This window comes from Bos javanicus, chromosome 10 (genome assembly GCF_032452875.1).
Source record: "Bos javanicus breed banteng chromosome 10, ARS-OSU_banteng_1.0, whole genome shotgun sequence".
In the NCBI taxonomy this organism is placed as follows: Eukaryota; Metazoa; Chordata; class Mammalia; order Artiodactyla; family Bovidae; genus Bos; species Bos javanicus.
Window position 1 is genome coordinate 101255726 of NC_083877.1, and position 18217 is coordinate 101273942.

At 53.8% G+C, this 18217-nt stretch overlaps 1 protein-coding gene across 4 annotated transcripts in view; it reads left to right on the forward strand.

The window, feature by feature from the left end:
* TDP1 (tyrosyl-DNA phosphodiesterase 1) overlaps nucleotides 1-17448 on the forward strand; it is a 73011-nt gene extending 55563 nt beyond the window's left edge. For all 4 annotated transcript variants that reach the window (XM_061429671.1, XM_061429673.1, XM_061429670.1 and 1 more), the window contains 2 exons: nucleotides 11522-11633; nucleotides 17096-17448. In XM_061429671.1, the coding sequence (XP_061285655.1) occupies nucleotides 11522-11633; nucleotides 17096-17138 (155 nt within the window). In that variant the 3' untranslated portion in view covers nucleotides 17139-17448. The remainder of the gene's footprint in view (nucleotides 1-11521; nucleotides 11634-17095) is intronic.
* The last annotated feature ends 769 nt before the right edge of the window (nucleotides 17449-18217 follow it).

The window sequence follows — 18217 nt, forward strand, 5'->3', positions numbered from 1 at the left end:
GAAGTGACTCGGCGTGCATGCACGCGGGTTCTCTTCTTTAGTCTCCGTGACCTGCCCAAGGTCAGGAGGTCAAACAGCTGTGAATTTGTTTCCCCGATCACTCCTTTGGGTGCTGTATGATCACTGCTCTCAAGGAGTATATCCAGTAGGTGATGGAAGATCTTGCTTTGGGTAAAGTTAATAACAGTCTTTAAATAAAGATTGTGAACCAGAATGTGAAGGTTACTACAAGATCAGCAAAGGGAGGAGTCAACCAAGTGTGAGATTTGTTCTGGGGTGGGGTGACCGCAGACCACCTTTAGGAGCAGGACGTCTTGAGGAGGGGCAATGAAGGATCCTGAGGATTCTCGGTAAGTGGAGAGGAACAGGAAAGGCAGGCTATGGAGGAACTGGCCTGAGCACCAGCCTGGAGGCAGGGGGGCACACAGCGTCTGCTGGAGACGGGGCCCCAGGGTCACGGAGGACCTGCTGTCACACTCACTGGGAAGCCCCCAGGAGGGCACCACGCGGGAAGCCGTGTCTTTCTCTCAGTGTCCTTGTTCTTTTCTTGCCACTCACTGTAGTTGAGTTGCTGGTAAGCACACCCGTGATGCTGGCCCTTGGCACTCCACTCAGCCTGCACCAGGAGACTCAGCCAGGGGAGTGCTGTGAGCTGGTCCTGAGACTTCCCTCCAGGCCCCGCGACGTGAGGGCATCGTCTTGAGGTGGGCTGAGAGCGCCTTCTCTCAGTCTCGGGGGATTTCTCACAGAGCCGTCTCACAGGCTGTCCTGGGGCAGCCCCGTCACAGAGGGGGTCGCAGACGAGGAGGCGACTTCCACAGGCCCCCCCAGCTCGGCGGATCCAGCAGCCCCCAATGCTCCGTCCCCCCGACCCTCCTGGGATCGCTCAGCTGTGTCACCAGGAGGTAGTGAGTCCTCAGCACTAGGGAACTAATACTCAGGTGCTGTGACCATAGTGGCTATAGCTCTGAACTCAGGCTAGAATTATCTTCCAGTAATAGCTTAAGTCGTGGAGTAAATTCTGTGTCACTCATTGGCTTTTGTTGTCAGCATCTGCAAACTTCCAGTCCTTTCTAACTGTTCCGACGTGATCCCTCATCACAAAAATGAAAACAGGAAAGAAGTATGCTGCACTTCCAGAAGCTCTCAACCCCTCTAAGCGACTAATTTTTACCTCCTATGTTGCTTCTATGTGTACATTAGAGAAAGAATGGCCATAATCGTTTAGAATCCCCAGAATGACTGTAGACTAGACTCTTCGCTCAGATGGTAAAGAACCTGCCTGCCAATGCAGGAGACATGAGAGATGCTAGTTTGATCCCTGGGTCGAGAAGATCCCCTGGAGGAGGGCATGGCAACCCACTCCAGCATTCTTGCCCAGACAGAGGAGCCTGGTGGGCCACAGTCCATGGGGTTGCAAAGAGTAGGACACAACAGAGCAACTAACACACCACTGTAGAGGTATACCACCATTCTAGCTGAAATAAGGATGTAGTCGTGTATAAAGACCATCGGGCAAGAATATTGAAAGATGGACTCCCCCATCCTACACTGTGCCCCCAGGGTCAAGATTGAGGCCTCCGGCAGGGGGGCTGTGGAGCTGACTTCCTGAGGCAGCGGGCTCTCGAGTAAGCAGTTCCTTGTCATGTTTCCACGTGCAGATCCCACGCTTCACGGCAGGCCTCCTGCACACACTCAGGAACCCACACACCACCGCCGTCTCGTCATCAGGCTTCTTCCCATCTGGGCAGATGGCCATGTCCTTCAGCGAGTCATCACTGACTGGGTATCTGACCTCGCCTCCCAAGGGCCTGACGGTCAAGCTGATCAAGGATGTTGTCGCAGTGAAACAGATGCCTTGTGTGAGAGAAGCCCCGGGCATAAGCTGGCCGCTGAGACACATGAGGAGGCTTGAGAGACGCCCCGGGCATAGGCTGGCTGTGGGACACGTGAGGAGGGCTGAGAGACGCGTGAGGAGTGTTGAGAGACGTCCCAGGCATAGGCTGGCTGTGAGATGCATGAGGAGGGCTGAGAGACGTCCCAGGCATAGACTGGCCGCTGAGATGCATGAGGAGGGCTGAGAGACGTCCCAGGCATAAGCTGGCTGTGAGACGCGTGAGGAGAGCGCTGGGCCCGAGTGAGCAGAGCCCAGAGGTCTCAGTGCATATCCAAGGTCTTTTAGGTGCATTTTTCAGAAACCAGCTTGAGCTGCCTTAGGCCCACAGAAGGGGGAGTGTGGTGGGATTACGGGATGGGAAGGACAGTGGAGGTGTGGAGGGCCGGGCTGGCCAGCCCCCGATGACGGGCTCTGTGGGCTGCCGCCCCTGCTGCAGCTCCATCGCGGACCTTCTCGGCTCCGTTGGGGGCCGTTCTGCATTTCTAGTCACTGCCCAAGCTTGGGTCTGCCCTCCACGCCTCTCCTTCCCAGCCCCGGCCCCCAGTAGGGGCCTGCTTGCAGAGAAGGGGGTTTGGTGTGAGCTAGGAAGCCACCCAAGAGGTAGGAGCTGACTGCCAGGGAGTTTTACCCGTGAGTGAGGTGATGTGTTTTATCCAGAGGAAGCAGCTAAAGGGTTTTTGCAGCACAGGAGACGTTGTCCTTCAGCCGCTGTACCTCGTCCGTGTCACGTACTGTTCTGCGGAGCTTCTGAGAAAGCAGGAGACCTCTGTGTGGCCCTCAGAGAATTAACATTTATGGATTTGACTTTGAGGGCACCGGAGATCTCTGCCAGGTCATCAGTCATCTTGTGGAGGCTGCAGGAGCCCAGAGTGAGACTTAGCTTGTGAAGGAGAGGCCCTCCCCGCTCTGAGTGCACCCGGCTCGTCCCTGGACTCGCTGCCTGGGGTGGCCTCCCGCACGGTCGGCTCTGCAAGCACCTCCCGCCGCCTCCAAGAAGGCAGAAAAAGCGGGGTCTTCTCTCAGGAGGCCTGTGCCACTGTCCCAGCCAGGCAGCCGTGCCTTGGCCTCTTTCTTAACATTCCGGGCTCCCCACTGATGGGGTTGGGCCCACACAGTGTTGGGGGTCGTCTTTACTCAGCCCACTGATGCAAACAGGAATCTCATGGAGACGCCCTAGAGACATGCGGGTGATGTTTGCTGGTTCCCCGGTATCCCGCGCCCCCCTTCTCGGGAGCCTTAATCCATATTACGGACGGCCCCTGAGGCTCCCCGCCTCCCCCAACCCCCGTCTCTCTCGTCTCCACTGCAGGTGCTGCTCCTCTGCGCCCCACGGCCTCGAAAACCGGGGTTTGTCCCGGGCGCCCTGTGTTGTCATTGTTGACTCAGGCGTCTCCTCAGCAGGGCTGGGAGCTGCTCTCACAGGAGGGCCTGGCACACGGGGGCTCTCCCTGAAGTCTGTCTGTTGGTGTCGCTCCCATGAGGTTCCTGCAGCACCCTCACCCCTTTGTGTGAGGAGGACAGTTACGCAGACCAGTGACGATGTGGGCGATGTGGATTTAATTGAAGGGGTGTTGGGTGGTGGTGGCGGTGCTCAGTTGCTCAGTCGTGTCCGACTCTTTGCGACCCCATGGGCTGCAGCACACCAGGCTTCCCCATCCTTCACTATCTCCCAGAGCTTGCTCAGACTTACCTCCATCAAGTCGGTGATGCCATCCAACCATCTCATCCTCTGTCGCCCCTTCTCCTCCTGCCTTCAATCTTTCCCAGCATCACGGTCTTTTCCAATAAGTAGACTCTTCTCACCAGGTGGCCAAAGTATTGGAGCTTCAGCTTCAGCATCAGTCCTTCCAGTGAATATTCAGGACTGATCTCCTTCAGAATGGACTGGTTGGATCTCCTTGCAGTCCAAGGGACTCTCAAGAGTCTCCTCCAACACCACAGTTCAAAAGCATCAATTCTTCGGCGCTCAGCCTTCCTTATGGTCCAGCTCTCACATCCATACGTGACTACTGGATAAACATAGCTTCGACTAGATGGACCTTTGTCAGCAAAGTGATGTCTCTGCTTTTTAATAGGCTGTCAAGGTTGGTCATAGTAGATGCTCAAGGATCTCGTCAGGAACCGTTTGCAGCATGGGGTAGCTCGCCTGTAGCGTCTGTTGAAGCCAACGCATGTGCACACAGCCTCATGCTCACTGTCGTGGGAGTCTGTTGCCTTACTTAAAATAACAGTCCCTATGTATTCATTCAGTGTCTTAACCGTTCTGTGTTGGCCATTGTCCTGAATGGCTGCTGGGAGTGGTGCAGTCTGAGGCCCGGTGTGATTCCTGTCTTTGGGTTTCTCCCTTCAGTGCTGTCAGGATAAGCCTTTTGATATGTTTCGCTACATGTTTGCCAGAGACTTACATAACACCCAGTTCTCGAGTCGCTCTTGTGACTGGACATCATCCAGACCCAGTTTCTGGAGATCAGCCCTCCTTTGTGGCCCCTGGGCAGAACTCCATGTGTGAAACACCCGCTTTTCTGAGTTATCAGCAGCCAGAATCGCCACTTCTGTCCTTCATCAGCGGACCATCCCGACATCTGCGTTCCTGAACTCGGACTTGAGGCCAGCATTGCACGTGGTCAGGTTTTGTGCTCAGCATGGGCTCAGCCTCAAGCACAGCAGGTGCCACCTGCGGGAAGCCGGCGGCTCTCCTTTCCTTGGCCGTCTTAGGGGCCGGTTGTTCCGGAAGCGTGTGGGCAGACACTGCGTGCCCTACAGACTGCAGCAGTGGAGAGCCTGCACTTCCCATTCATGATAATGATGCCATTGGAAAGTTCTGGGATTGATCTGAAAGCCGACAAGTTCCCGGTAGCCAAATACTGATGTGTTCCCATTTTTTCTGCCTTTTTTTTTTCCCTCTGGCTGTACCAGGCCTTAGCTGCAGTATGCGGGATCTTTAGTTATGGCATGTGGGATTTTGTTCCCTGACCAGGGATCAAACCAGGGCCCCCTGCACTGGGAGTGTGGAGTCTTTAACAGCTGGACCACAGGGAAGTCCATTCTGTGGCTTTTAAATGTGTGACTCAGTAAACACATCGTTTTGAGGTTAACCTAACTTGTCATAGAGCGTGGAGTCAGCAGCTTTCTTTTTGATCGGGAACACTTTCAAGACCTTTGGGGATTAATGTCAGGGCACATTTGACTGTGCTCCCCTTGGCTGTTGCTCACAGTAGGTGCTTGACAAATGTTTGTTCAGTGAAGACCTTATTCCTTTACAGTCTGACTTCACCCTTCCACTTTCATAATGTTTTTTGAGTTGTCCCTTTTGTCGTGGCAGTCTGGATGCAGGTTGGGAAAGGATTTCCAGACGCAGAGCATTTCAGAAGGGAGTGAGTTTATTAAGAACGAAGAGCAGAGAGAAAGCGGGCACTGCAAGTGCAGTGGGCCGCCGCCTCCTGACAGGCCAGGCAGAGTGGGCGTTTTTTGTGGCTTAGCAGCCAACTCTTATGCCTCAAGACAGAAAATTCCTGCTGGCAGATGACCATTAGGTGATTGGTTAGGTCCCTATACGGTGACTACCGGGGTGAGCATTTCCGCCTAACACGGGGTCAGGAGGCCTGCTGGTGATATCAGAGGAGCTTTTGGCCGTGGTTACACAGGAGCTCAGTCGGCTTCAGGGGCAACCTTGGTCCCAGTCTCTGCTTTTGTGGCCGTCGTGTAAGGCGTTGCACCTGTGGCCTTGGGGCAGGACTCCACACCTTTAATTGAGGCGTATTTAACTTTTAGGTTAGACGGATTCATCTAGGTTCAGAAAAATCTCAATATAGGAAAGATCACCTCGTGATTTCAAAGAGCAGTAGCTGTGTTCTCAACTGTCAGGCGTCTGCGAGTGTTTCAGGGAGATACAAGTTTTCCCTCTGTGAACCTGTGCATTTTGGTGTTTACTGAGCACGAACATAGGCACTGACTAGGCTGCGCAGTGCTCTGTCCAGAACTCACCCCACCTCTGGGAATAACGCAGAAACCATCTCAGAACGGTGGCCCGATGTCCTGAGCATCCCTGCCTTTGTCCCAGGGCTGAGAGCCGGCTCAGCCCCAGGCTCACTTGCTCCTGAGGCGGTGGGTTCTCTTTCCTGTGATCAGAAGCAAAAGCGCTGCAAACCGACGCCACCAGCTTTCAGTCTTCACGCCTTTACTTTCTCTCTTCTCCGTTCTGGTTAAACGTTTTTTATTTCTGTTGCCAAGCATGGCTCTGGCTGGAAGAACTAACAGAATTTACAAGCGCCCCCACCTTAACCGTCCCCTCGCTCTCCCTGCACCACCTCTGCCAACCTGCCCGGAGCCCAGCGCGTGGCTCGGGCTCTCAGAGTTCCCCGGGAGGCCACAGCTGAGCACCAGGTTTCAGGTGATGTTTCTTTGTAACCCCTCGTGTTCTTCTGCTCAACTGACAGGACCACGTCCCGGCCTCGCCCGCCGCTCAGCGGTCCACGGGCAGTCCCCGCGTCCTGTCCCTCTGCCGGGCACAGCCTCCACTTCCCCTGCTGCTCCTGGTCTCTGCTGCCTGGGACCCATCCCATCCCCCCCACCTCGGCTCCCACCTCCTCCTGAAGTGGTTTCTGCCCCCCGTCAGGGTCTGCGTCTCTCTGCCTTGAAGGCGTCCGAGGTCCAGGAGGCAGCGTCCCAGGTTCTCAGGGGCAGCACACAGTGAATGGGAGCAGCGTGCCTCCCACCGCCAGCCCCTGCTTTCTGCCCCACCCCGGCCCCCCCACGCTCCAGTGCCTGTCGGCCCCCAGTGCGGCGGGCTGTGGCAGCGATGGCCGTCTCCTAGCTGTGAGCCCCCGGGCCTGCTTCGTGCTCAGTTAGAAGTGGCTCAGAGAGACAGCACAGAATTGGAGAGATTCCAAGGACCGAGAAGGGGCCCTCCCCGAGCACAGGGTATGAAGGCTCAGGGACTTGGGGTCTGTAGGGGCCAGAGTGACAGAGGCGGGCTGCAGCCCCACATGAGCCGTGAGACTCAGCCTGCTCATTTCTTTGGGCTTCCTTCTTCTCTGCCGTGACGGGGGCGATCATTTGAGAATGAAGAGTGGTTACGTGTGAAGTGTTTACAGCAGCCCCAGGTACTTAGCAAGTGCTGGGCCCAGGTCATAGTTCATAAACCAGCATGTAGACAAAGCCGTTCAGTGGAGGGCGGAGACTGAGCTTTAGGAGAACCGAAATCTTGATGTCACACCCATGATGGCGCAGTGTTACTTTTTCCCCTTCCAGAACATCCTCCACACTCTCACAGTCAGCCCCTCGCTTCTCAAGAGCCCATCCCTCTTGGCCCTGCAAGGGGTACACTCCTCCACAAAGCTTTTCCAAAGCCCCCAGCTGGAGGCATTGAAGACAATATGCTTCAGGAAAAGCGAGAGAGCCACCTTCCTGTAACTCGCTTCCTTGCCAATCAGCGCATCTGTGATGAAAGGCGCTCCTTCCGGAAGGTTCATCTGCGCTAGTGTTCACCCAGGAACGTTTGCCTAGGGTTTTACTGCTTGAGGATGCTACTCGGTTAGATGCAACTAAAAACATAAATTACATCTCAAACTGAAACGTGAGCCTGCTTGTTCTCTGTGATTGAGCTAAGCTGCTAAGCCTAATCCGTCACAGTGAGAACCAGCTCTTTCCCTCCCCGAACTGGTGGAGGGAAAAGCCAGTAATTTCTCATGCGTGGTTCATGTCCACCCTCTCACCCGGCGTATTATCACTGTATTGTCATAATAGCTGTCTTCAACATGACCCGTGCCTGGGAGGGTGCCGTCCTCTGTTCTGTAAAATGCCAACTGGTACCACTATGATATATAAATGATGATAATTAGAAGACACCCTCGAATTATTTGACATCCAGATTGAAGGGGAGAGTGGCACTCTTTAAAATGTAAATATATGATGCCCTAGAATTGGGGTCAGAAATGGCAGTCTAGGGAAAAGCACATTGCTTCCTGTCAGGCATGATCGGCTCAAAGCTCCTGGCGTGTGAATCAGCCACCACAGAATGGCACAGGGGGGCTTGCGATCTGGGTCTGAGCTGTAGAGATTGATCATCCGTCACCATGCACATTTGAGAAGTAACGCAAGTAAGCCAGGAGCTAAACAAGAGGGAAGTCATTTTTTGCCTGAAACTCGATAAAGTTTTTGATAATCATTAATAGGCATCACTTCCCAACCTCAGGCCTGTTTTTTTTTTTTTTTAGGAGGTCAAGGGCCAGGGTTTCCAGAATTTGGCTCATCCTGCCTTGTTATTCAGTTGCTAAGTCGTATCTGACTCTTTGTGACCCCGTGTACTGTAGCCCGTCAGGCTTCTCTGTCCATGGGATTTCCCAGGCAAAGCTACTGGAGTGGGTTGCCATGTCCGCCTTTATAGTGGAACTTACTTGCTCAGAAAACCTTCTGCAACTCCTCACTGTACATCACAGTAAAGGCCACTCTCACCAGGGTCCTGCGACACCCCGGGCTGTAAGTGAAGGATAACCAGCTGGAACTTGCTTCAGGCGGGGCTGAACCCAGAGGTCTGGGCGGTGTCATCGGGGCTCCTGTCTTCTACCGCCCAGCTCTATTTGCAGGACGTGGAGCTCGGTCTGCAGCTGGGGCTCACGCCTGGCCGAACTGTTGCAAGTTGTTGCCTTCCATAGCCCCGAGGAGGGCTCTCGTCTAACACTCAGAAATGAATTGTCCGAGGAGACACATGCTGACCAAGCAAGAGACCTTATTGAGAAGGGGCGCCCGGGTGCAGAGCAGGCGGGAGAGGGAGCCCAGAAGGACCGCTGTGCCGCGTGGCCCACCGTCCCAGCCTTTGTGGTGACTGCGCTAGTTTCCAGGTTGTCTCTGGCCGGTCACTGACTCAGGGTCCTTCCTGGCGGCACAAGCATTGCTCAGCCGAGATGGATTCCAGCACAGAGGATTCTGGGAGGCTGCTAGACGCTTGGGCTGGAGTCTCTTCTCCCGTTTTGGCCTTTCCAAAATGCTTCCAGTTTGGGTAGCTTGTTCTGCGTTCCTTGCCGGGACCCCTTAATAAGATAACTCATGCAAGGCGTGACTGTCGTTCCTGAACAGGTTGGGCAGTTTCAGTCAGTGGTTCCTGTAGCGAGAGGAGCTCCCCAGAGAAGGGTGGTCTCTTCCCCGCATCCCTGACTCAGGCCAGAGGAGACGGCCCGATTCAACAGGGAGAAGCTGCAGGTGTCCACAGCGCTCCCCCTTCGCAGCCCTCTGCAGCCTGCCGCCGTGTTCCCTCCCCAGCGTCCCCAGCGCCCCCCCGCCTCGCCTCCCTCACCGTCCCCTGCAGGGCCTTCCCTCAGGCTGGCCTCCCCTGATGGTGCTCCCTGCTAGCTCTTCGTTGATCAGAATTATATCAACTTTTCAAGGTCCAGCAAAAATATTTTCTGTGGCGCTTTTCTTAAGTGACCACTGGTACAAGGTCCTTTCTTCCTTTTCTGCGCAGACTCTGCCTGTATCTCACGTGTTGCCTTTTGCAGCTTTACTCACCCGCATCTGGGGCAGGGCGTCACCCCTGCCTCCCTGCACGTCCCCTCCCGCCTGCGGCGCTTCCGTGCACGTTGCTGCGTTGGCTTCCGTGCAGATGCCCAGAAAGTGAGCGGGGAAGGTCCTTTAACCCCATTTTTGCAGCTCAACATTTCTTGACCTTCAACTACGCGTCAAGGCTTGTGCTGGGTGTTGAAGTGAGACGTATTAATGCAATAACATCCGGAAGATTGGGGCGTCCCGGGAGTTGCAAATGGTAAAGAATCTACCTGTCAGTGCAGGAGATGCAGTTTCAGTCCCTGGTGGGGAAGATGCCCTGGAGGAGAGCATGGAAACACACCCCAGTAGTCTTGCCTGGGAAATCCCGTGGCCGAGGAGCGTGGCAGAGTCAAACGTGACTGAGCTCCATCTCACGATGAGGAGGTGGAGGCCTGGTGGACACGTGGCCCGGCGTCCCCCACGGCCACCTCGTTTAGTTCCTCTCGCAAGTTCCCGGCCGCCTCTGGGCCACTGGGGACCCTGTGGCCTCCTCCTGGACCCACCCTCACCTGACCAAATGCAATTCACTTTCAAAGCTTGATTAAAATGTCACCTTCTTAGGGGGACTTCCGCTGAGCACCCGTCCCCGACAAATCTAAAACAGGCCTCCTATTTTCTAGGACTCCTCTGTTGTTATTCACAGCACCTGTCACAAATTGTAATTAGTTATTTGACTTCTATAAATGTGTTTGTTTAACGTCTCCCCACTAGACTGTACATCCCGTGAGAACAGGGATTGACAGTTGTGGCAACTCCTGTACGTTGAGTACAGGCTGACACAGAAGAGGGGCTCAAGGATTCATGAGTGGGGTGAATGAGTGCAGCCTGAGCCACTCACAGCCCTTACTACCCGCACAGACTCAGCCCGGGTTGCCCGAAGGCCAGGTCCACACAGCACTGATGCTTACCATTCCCTCCCCTGTGCCCAGGAAGGAGCAGCCTCTTCTACCCAAGTCTAAGTTGTGTGCTCACCAAGACAGGAACTGTAGGGCTAGCACTTTGTGTGGGTTCTGGAGACAGAGCCCCGTTTGATCTGTGGGCATCTAGGATGAGAAGGAACAACATGAGTGTGAACAGGTGGCCAGAGGAATGAGGCAGAAACACTGTGCTGGGGTCATCCGGGAGGGGGTCGGGGGATGGTCAGTGGTGTGGGGAGCGCCCAGCTGACCTCCAGAGTGCCCACGTGCCGGGCAGGCCCCGTGTCAGGAGGCAGGAGCAGTGTGAACATCAGCCGGGTTCGGCACCTGGCCTTGCATCCTGATGAGGATCCGAAGTTAGTACGAGCCTCTTCTGGAGTTCTTAGACTCAGCCTTCATTTGGTGGGTCTTGTTGAGTTCTCACTGTTACATTCCTATCCTGTTATCTTGGACACTTTCATTATACATGAAAGCAACTTTTATATTTCACCAGAGTGAGCAGGCCATTACTACAGCAATACTGAAAGTATTCGAAGTGTTTGACAGTATCTTCTACATACTCCCTGCTGCTGTACACAGAGGTCGGTAGAGATGGGCTCTGCTGCTGCTGCTGCTAAGTCGCTTCAGTCGTGTCTAACTCTGTGCAGCCCCACCGATGGCAGCCCACCAGGCTCCCCGGTCCTTGGGATTCTCCAGGCAAGAACACTGGAGTGGGTTGCCATTTCCTTCGCCATTGCATGAAAGTGAAAAGTGAAAGGGAAGTCGCTCAGTCGTGTCCGACCCTCAGCGACCCCATGGACGGCAGCCTACTAGGCTCCTCCATCCATGGGATTTTCCAGGCAGGAGTCCTGGAGTGGGGTGCCATTGCCTTCTCCAGAATGGGCTATAACAGCCCCCAAATTTTGTTTTCTCATATATCTTTATATACTTTTATTAAACTTTTGCAAGCTTTACTATAATTTATTTTCCGAAACTTGGACATCTCATTTTTAGGAAAGAGTGATTTGCAGTGTCGTAGGTATATTTGACCTAACCGATATCAGAAGAAGCTCTGAAACAATCACAAAAATAGCTCTGAATTCTGTTGTGAGCATCATAAAAATATAATTGCATCTTTGGGAACTTCTTCCAGAAAATGAGATGCATTATAGATTCTGTGTGTCTGCAGGGCCTGGACAGTTTCAAAGTGAAACAGAAATTCTTCTCTGGGAGCAGCCAGGAGCCCACAGCCTCCTTCCCTGTGCCATACGACCTACCTCCAGAACTGTACGGAGACAGAGGTGAGACCCAGGGGACACAGACACTCGGGTGTGAGTGCCAGCGCAGAGACAATGGCGCTCGGGGAGAGCCGTGGGTGGGCTCTTGGCAGGAGCCTGGCTGGGGAGCTGCTCTGGGAGCACAGGTTCGTGGCCCCGGAAACACGGCTCTCAAGCCTCTGGGTCTCAGAACCCCCTGTGCCCTTACTAATCAAGGACCACAGACAGCTTTCCTTTACATGGGTTTCTATAGCTGTTGATATTTGTCATAAAGAAATTAAAGCCAATAAATTTTAAAGTACTTATTGACTTATTTTAAAATAATAGGAGAAGGAAATGGCAACCCACTCCAGTGTTCTTGCCTGGAGAATCCCAGGGAGGGCAGAGCCTGGTGGGCTACCATCTATGGGGTCTCACAGAGTTGGACACGACTGAAGCGACTTAGCAGCAGCATTATCCTCTATGTGTAACTTACGGTATAAAAGCCCCTGTTGAAAATAAAGCTACGGGCCTTGCTCACAAAAAAAAATAAAATAATAATAAGCCCATTGATATATTTAAAAATATCTAAAGTGACTATCCACCAACTCAGGTTGGTTTGGAAGATGGCCTTGTTCCCCGCTTTGCAGACGCGTTTGCTGTCTGGGCTCACAGCTGGGTTCTCACCGCTGCTCCTTGCTGCCACCCACGTCGGGCAGCCTCTGTACACCCAGGCGCAGTGACCGGTGATGACTTAATGTTAGGATGGCCCTCGTTTTGACTTTACAGGTGTACCCCCACCCCTTGAAAGGTAGGTCCCCAAGTCACCCTCTGAAAACTGCTGCACTAGGCGAGGACTTTAAGGTCAGAGACCAGGTCTTTTTCGCAGAGGAAGTCGGCGGCGTCTTGGCACGGGTTCCCAGTGTTCTGGAGGGAGGCTGGCCGGGGTGGGCGGCCCCACCTCCGCGCCTGCTCTGACTCGGCCCCTCCAGCCCCAGAGCGATTCTCTCAGCCCTGGGAAGTCTGGCTTTGAGGCGAGTTCACGCTTCACCAGGTTCACGCAGGGGGAGAAGTAATACAATCAGGACGGGGCAGATCCTACCCTACCTGTAGGGTAGCCGGGTATAGTCCACAGTCTTTGAGCAAATGCTAGATGTGAACAGGACAAGTTTGAGTTTTGATTGGACAGTATCAGTGACGTCATCCCATTGATACTGCAAAACCTCGGATTCCCCAGTGGGGCTGGCCTTGCCTGGTGGGCCCTTCCTTCCCTGACCAAGGCTGGCTGAGTCCCAGCCGCCTCCCAGCCTCACTCACTCTGGCTTCCATGCTGAGCCAAGCCTGCCCTTCCGAGGGCCCCTTTCTCAGGTTATCTGGGCTCGTCTGACAAAGCCCCTCCTGCCTCACACAGCTGGCTTCCTCTCTCTGGTCACATGGACAGCTTCCAAAGGCCTTCTTGTTCCCTTCCTTCCAAGCCATGTGTATTTTTCTGAGTCCTCTAAGTATGTTGTTGTAAATTCACCATATTTGTTTTTTACTAGCAAGAGGTTCTGTCAGAATTTCAAGGAATCCGTGACGACTCCTCCCCACCTCCAGCTCACAGATGGAAAACACTGCTTTACGTCCTGGTGTTTATGCGCCAGCCTGACAGCTTATCGCGTGACCTTGGCTGGTAGTTTGCCTTCTCTAGGCCTTAGTGTTTCCATTTGCAAAATGAGAAAATGAGAGCGCACAGCTCACTGCTGAAAAGTGACTGAGATGAGGTCTTGAAAGCATCTAACCCAGTGTCCAGCTCAGAATTGGCATCCAGTTGCTGTTAGCCACTGTTTCTGGCACTTAAAATGTCCGATGCAGTTACAGCAGGGAGTGGACGGTCGTTCTCTCCCCGACCCTGATGAACTGACAAAGAGCCTGAGACTCGTGCAGGACAGACCCTAACCCAGGACGTGACCTGATGCCCTCATTCCCCTTCTGGCTTTGGGCTGTGCCTTTGTCTTTTTTCCTTTCTCTTGTTTTTCCGTTCTGTTCCCTCCTTCCTGCCCCCCGACCTCCCAGTTCTCCTGAATAAACATATTGGTGGTAGGGAAGACCCATGTGATGATGGCCTTCGGCTTAGCCGCCTGGGCTACATGTGTGCTTAGCTTTGGGCCTTGGGCACTGCCCTGACAAAGGGGCACCTTGCCAGGCCTGGCCCAGACCTACTGAGACGAGCCCTCCAGCGGTGGGTCCCAGAAAAACGTGCCAGCAGTTCCCAGTCAGCCCAGACAGGTGAGGGTCAGCGTCCCAGTGGCAGGGCGTTCCCTGGTCTGCCTCCCCTCTGGACTGTAACCTGGAGAGGCCCTCGGCTTTGTCTAGCATGGTGGTGGTGTTTAGTTGCTCAGTCGTGTCAGACTGTCTTGCGACCCCGTGGACTGTAGCCTACCAGGTTCCTCAGTCCATGGGATTTCCCAGGCAGAATACTGGGGTGGGTTGCCATTCCCTTCTCCAGGGCATCTTCCTGACCCTGGGATTGAACCCACATCTCCTTTATTGGTAGGCAGATTGTTTACCTCCCGGCCAACTGGGAAGCCCGCCTGGCAGAGCACAGCACCTAACCAACACTAACAAGCATTCCATATACACACACGACTGTCACAAGGCACGCGCTCTCGTGGGGCAGGCGAGGAGGCTCGCCTGAAACAGGCCTTCATCCCAGCCAGTGAGTGGCAATGCTGACTTCACAACCCCGCACCCCTCCGTGCTGGCATTTTTTGTGTGTCCCTTTCCCCCAAGGTTGTGGAGGGCCTTCCAGCCAGCATGGAAAAGGACCTGCCCAAGAAATACAGACATTTGTTTATTTATAAAACAGAGCATGGGATTTTCCCGGCGGGTGGTTTCCAGGTCCTCACTTGGACATTACTGGCTTATCTTGAAGGAAAGGAATACAGTCCCCATTGGTGTCCACAGTGGGTGGCTCCAGGACCCCCCGGATACAAAATCCTCAGATGCTCGAGTCCCATGACAAGCACTCTATGTCCCCCATTCCACATCCCCAGATTTGACCAACCCCTGATCATGTAGTACATGTTTATTGAGAAAAAGATCTGCACATAAGTGGACCCGCACATTCCAAACCCAGGTTGTTGGAGGGCGTGCTCTAAGTGCGGTGGTGGCCCTTTAAGTCACTAGGAGATGCCTGTGTGTCACAGACCCTGCCCTGGGGAGACAGCAAGGGTCAGAGTGTGTCCTGCCCAGGGTGAAGCACAGCTGCCGTTACCCCACAGAGCAGTTTGCAGGGAAAGAGGAGGAAGTGCAGGGACGTGCAGACGCAGAAGATGGTGTTTCTAGGGCAAGAGAGTGGCCAGTGAGTAGCCAGAGAGTCGGGTCTCCAGCCCTGCTAGCCCCCTGCCTCTCAGGGAAATTAACAGCAAGTGTGGTTTCCTGCTTTCAAACCATCCGGAGGCCAGAGGCTAGAGAACAGGGTTCTGATAACGTGTTGCCACCTTCGGCATTCTTTGGCTGCTCCTGCTGCTGGGAGCTGCTGTTTGCACGTTCAGTCTATGATTATTCAAGACAAATGGCGAGGCTGGGCGGTGTGAGCGGCAGTCATTGTTAGGCAGGCCAGCCTCCCAGCTGCCATCTGTGTCTGCTCAAGAAGAAGCCAGCGCCAACCCCTGGGGCGGCTGGCTGGTCCATCCCAGCCGACCTGCCGAGTGAGCACTCCGCCCTTCAGACTTGTTCCATCACTCATGTTTCCCAGAACAGTAGTAGGGGAGTTTATTTTTAATCCTTGCAGTGTGTTTACACCCTACCTTGCCTGGAGATTCCATGGACAGAGAAGCCTGGTGGGCTGCAGTCCATGGGGTCACAAAGAGTCAGACACAACTGAGCAACTTACACTTTCACATTATTTTGGTTCTTTGGAAGAAAAAGTTCACATTTATTGAGCACCTACAATATGCTGGGAATGAGCTTCCCAGTCGTTCTCGCATTCATACTTCACAGTAATCCTGGGAGGTTGCGAGTGTAATTAGCTCCCATTTCACAGACGGGGAACCCGAGACCAAGATCCGCAAGCCTTCCCCAGGCCGCAGACAGAGACGAAGGCAGGATTTGAACCTGGGTCTTCTTTCCGTTGTGTTGTTGGGTGTTGTCATTATAGACATGCCTGAACCGGCTAAGTCTGTTCCTGCCCCTAAAAAGGGCTCTAAAAAAGCTGTGACCAAGGCCCAGAAGAAGGACGGCAAGAAGCGCAAGCGCAGCCGCAAGGAGAGCTACTCCGTGTACGTGTACAAGGTGCTGAAGCAAGTCCATCCAGACACCGGCATCTCGTCCAAGGCCATGGGAATCATGAACTCCTTCGTCAACGACATTTTTGAGCGCATCGCTGGCGAGGCATCGCGCCTGGCGCATTACAACAAGTGCTCGACTATCACATCCAGGGAGATCCAAACTGCCGTGCATCTGCTGCTGCTCGGGGAGCTGGACAAGCACGCCGTGTCCGAGGGCACTAAGGCTGTCACCAAGTATACCAGCTCCCAGTAAAGATAATATGCCTAGCCGCTGTTAATGGAGAAGGCAATGGCACCCCACTCAGTACTCTTGCCTGGAAAATCCCATGGACGGAGGGCCTGGTGGGCTGTAGTCCATGGGGTCGCTAAGAGTCGGCCACGACTGAGCGACTTCATTTCACTTCTTTCCATTGTATCAGTACCATTCCAAGGCCTGTTGCTTCCCTCGATGTGGGTCTACAGGCATTATACAGAGATGGTCATGGCTCAGCAATCACTGGCCTTAAATTACAGAACAAAACCGTTTCGGGGATGTGACTCTGGGCCTCGTGGTTCTGTGTGACCGTGACCAGCTGAGAGCAGAGAAGTGGCCTTGACTGTCCCCGTGGTCACTGCTGGTTTCTCCAGCTTCTCAAAAGAAGAAAACAAGAGCCACCCTCCTTTTTAGGTTCTCTCTATGCAGATGGAACACGGCATCTTGCACAGTTCTTCAGTTTATCTCATTTAATGGGCTTCCCTGGTGGCTCAGTGGTAAAGAATCCGCCTGCCAATGCAGGAACGTGGGTTTGTTTCCTCTGTTGGGAAGATCCCCTGTAGAAGGAAATGGCAACCTTCTCCAGGATTCTTGCCTGGGAAATCCCATGGACAGAGGAGCCTGGTGGGCTACAGTCCATGGAGTTGTGAAAGAGCAGGACACGACCGAGGGACTAAACAGCAACAGTGTCTCATTTAATCCTACTGCCGGCTCCACGGCTTAGGCACAGGTAAGGAGACAGGTTCAGAGGTGAAGGGACTTGGGAACCTTGGTGGCAAGCCAGCATTTACCCCGGGGTTCACGCTCCCGTGTCTTAACATGAACCTTTACTGCAAGCTCCTACCCAAAAGGGCTCAGTTCAGAAAAGGACTCTCGTGATATGTCTACTGCGGCCCGTGAGTGATTTGATCCTATCAGGTGAGTGGATTTTCTGTAATCATATTCAAATAAGTGTTACATTCATGTAATTTTTTTTCCCCCAGATCGACCATGGATTTGGAACATCCCTTATGTCAAAGCACCTGATACACATGGGAACATGTGGGTTCCCTCCTGAGAGCAGGAAAGCTCTGTGAAGTTGACATGTAAGGCCTGAGCCCCAAACGTTGGATGTCCTTGTTTGTAATGGGTGTTCACTTCCCTTAATGTTTTATCAGCCCCCCAACAAAACTCTGCAAAGGTCAGTCTTTCAGACATGAACGTTGGTTATCCTTTCAATGGTCACTGTTGACATTCTCACTTGAAAAAAAATTGTATATTTTCTTAACTCCCTTTTCTATGCCTTGGAATAAAAGCTATTAAACTTCCGCATATTAAAAGGATATAGATAGATAGATGCAAAGCGATCTTCCTGGTAATGCAGACTCTCATGGTGGCATCAACGCTTCTGAATGGAAGGTTGACGTTGTGAGCTGTGCTCTGTTGGAAAGGGTGCCTCTGATTCAGCTGAAACTTTCCAGAGCAGGAGTGTGACCCGTCACCCCTGCCTCAGCTTTCTGGGTGTGTGGCAGAGTTGCTGGAAGGGCCTGCTGTGTGTCACTGAGGCCCATGAGGCTCCCCAGACACCACACGCCGACTGACGGTCGTTATCCGGCAGCTTCCCATGACACTTCATCCTCCCCACTCACGGACCAGCCCCTGCCTGCCCTGTCCTCAGCCGTCCCCACAAACGCCCAGAAAAGACAGCTCACAGGCCCCTAGCAAAGCACACAAGTATTCCACTCGCAGGAGCCCCTGCAGGTGAGCTGGCATAGAGGGGCGGAGGCCCAGAAAGGGTCAGGACACCCCCAGGACTCCAGCCGCCCGGGTCAGCGCAGCGGACGTCGCCACGTTCTCGTCCAAGCGCCCTTCACGGGTGGGAACCACGCTCTCCTGCGACGACCCAGAGCCTCCTGGATTCCTATGTGGGTCTCCTTTCCAGTGGTCTTCAGCCTCTTCATCCCTTAACTTAGAGTGCAGTTGATTGTTAACTCTGAAAGATTCTTTTAAGATGCTCGTTTTTCAGAGTGTTCCTCAGAGGCCGACAATGTTCACATCAGAAGTGGGGTGGGGGGAGGTACTGTGGCTACAGTACTGTGGCTACCAGGAGGCGGCCGGGCGGGCAG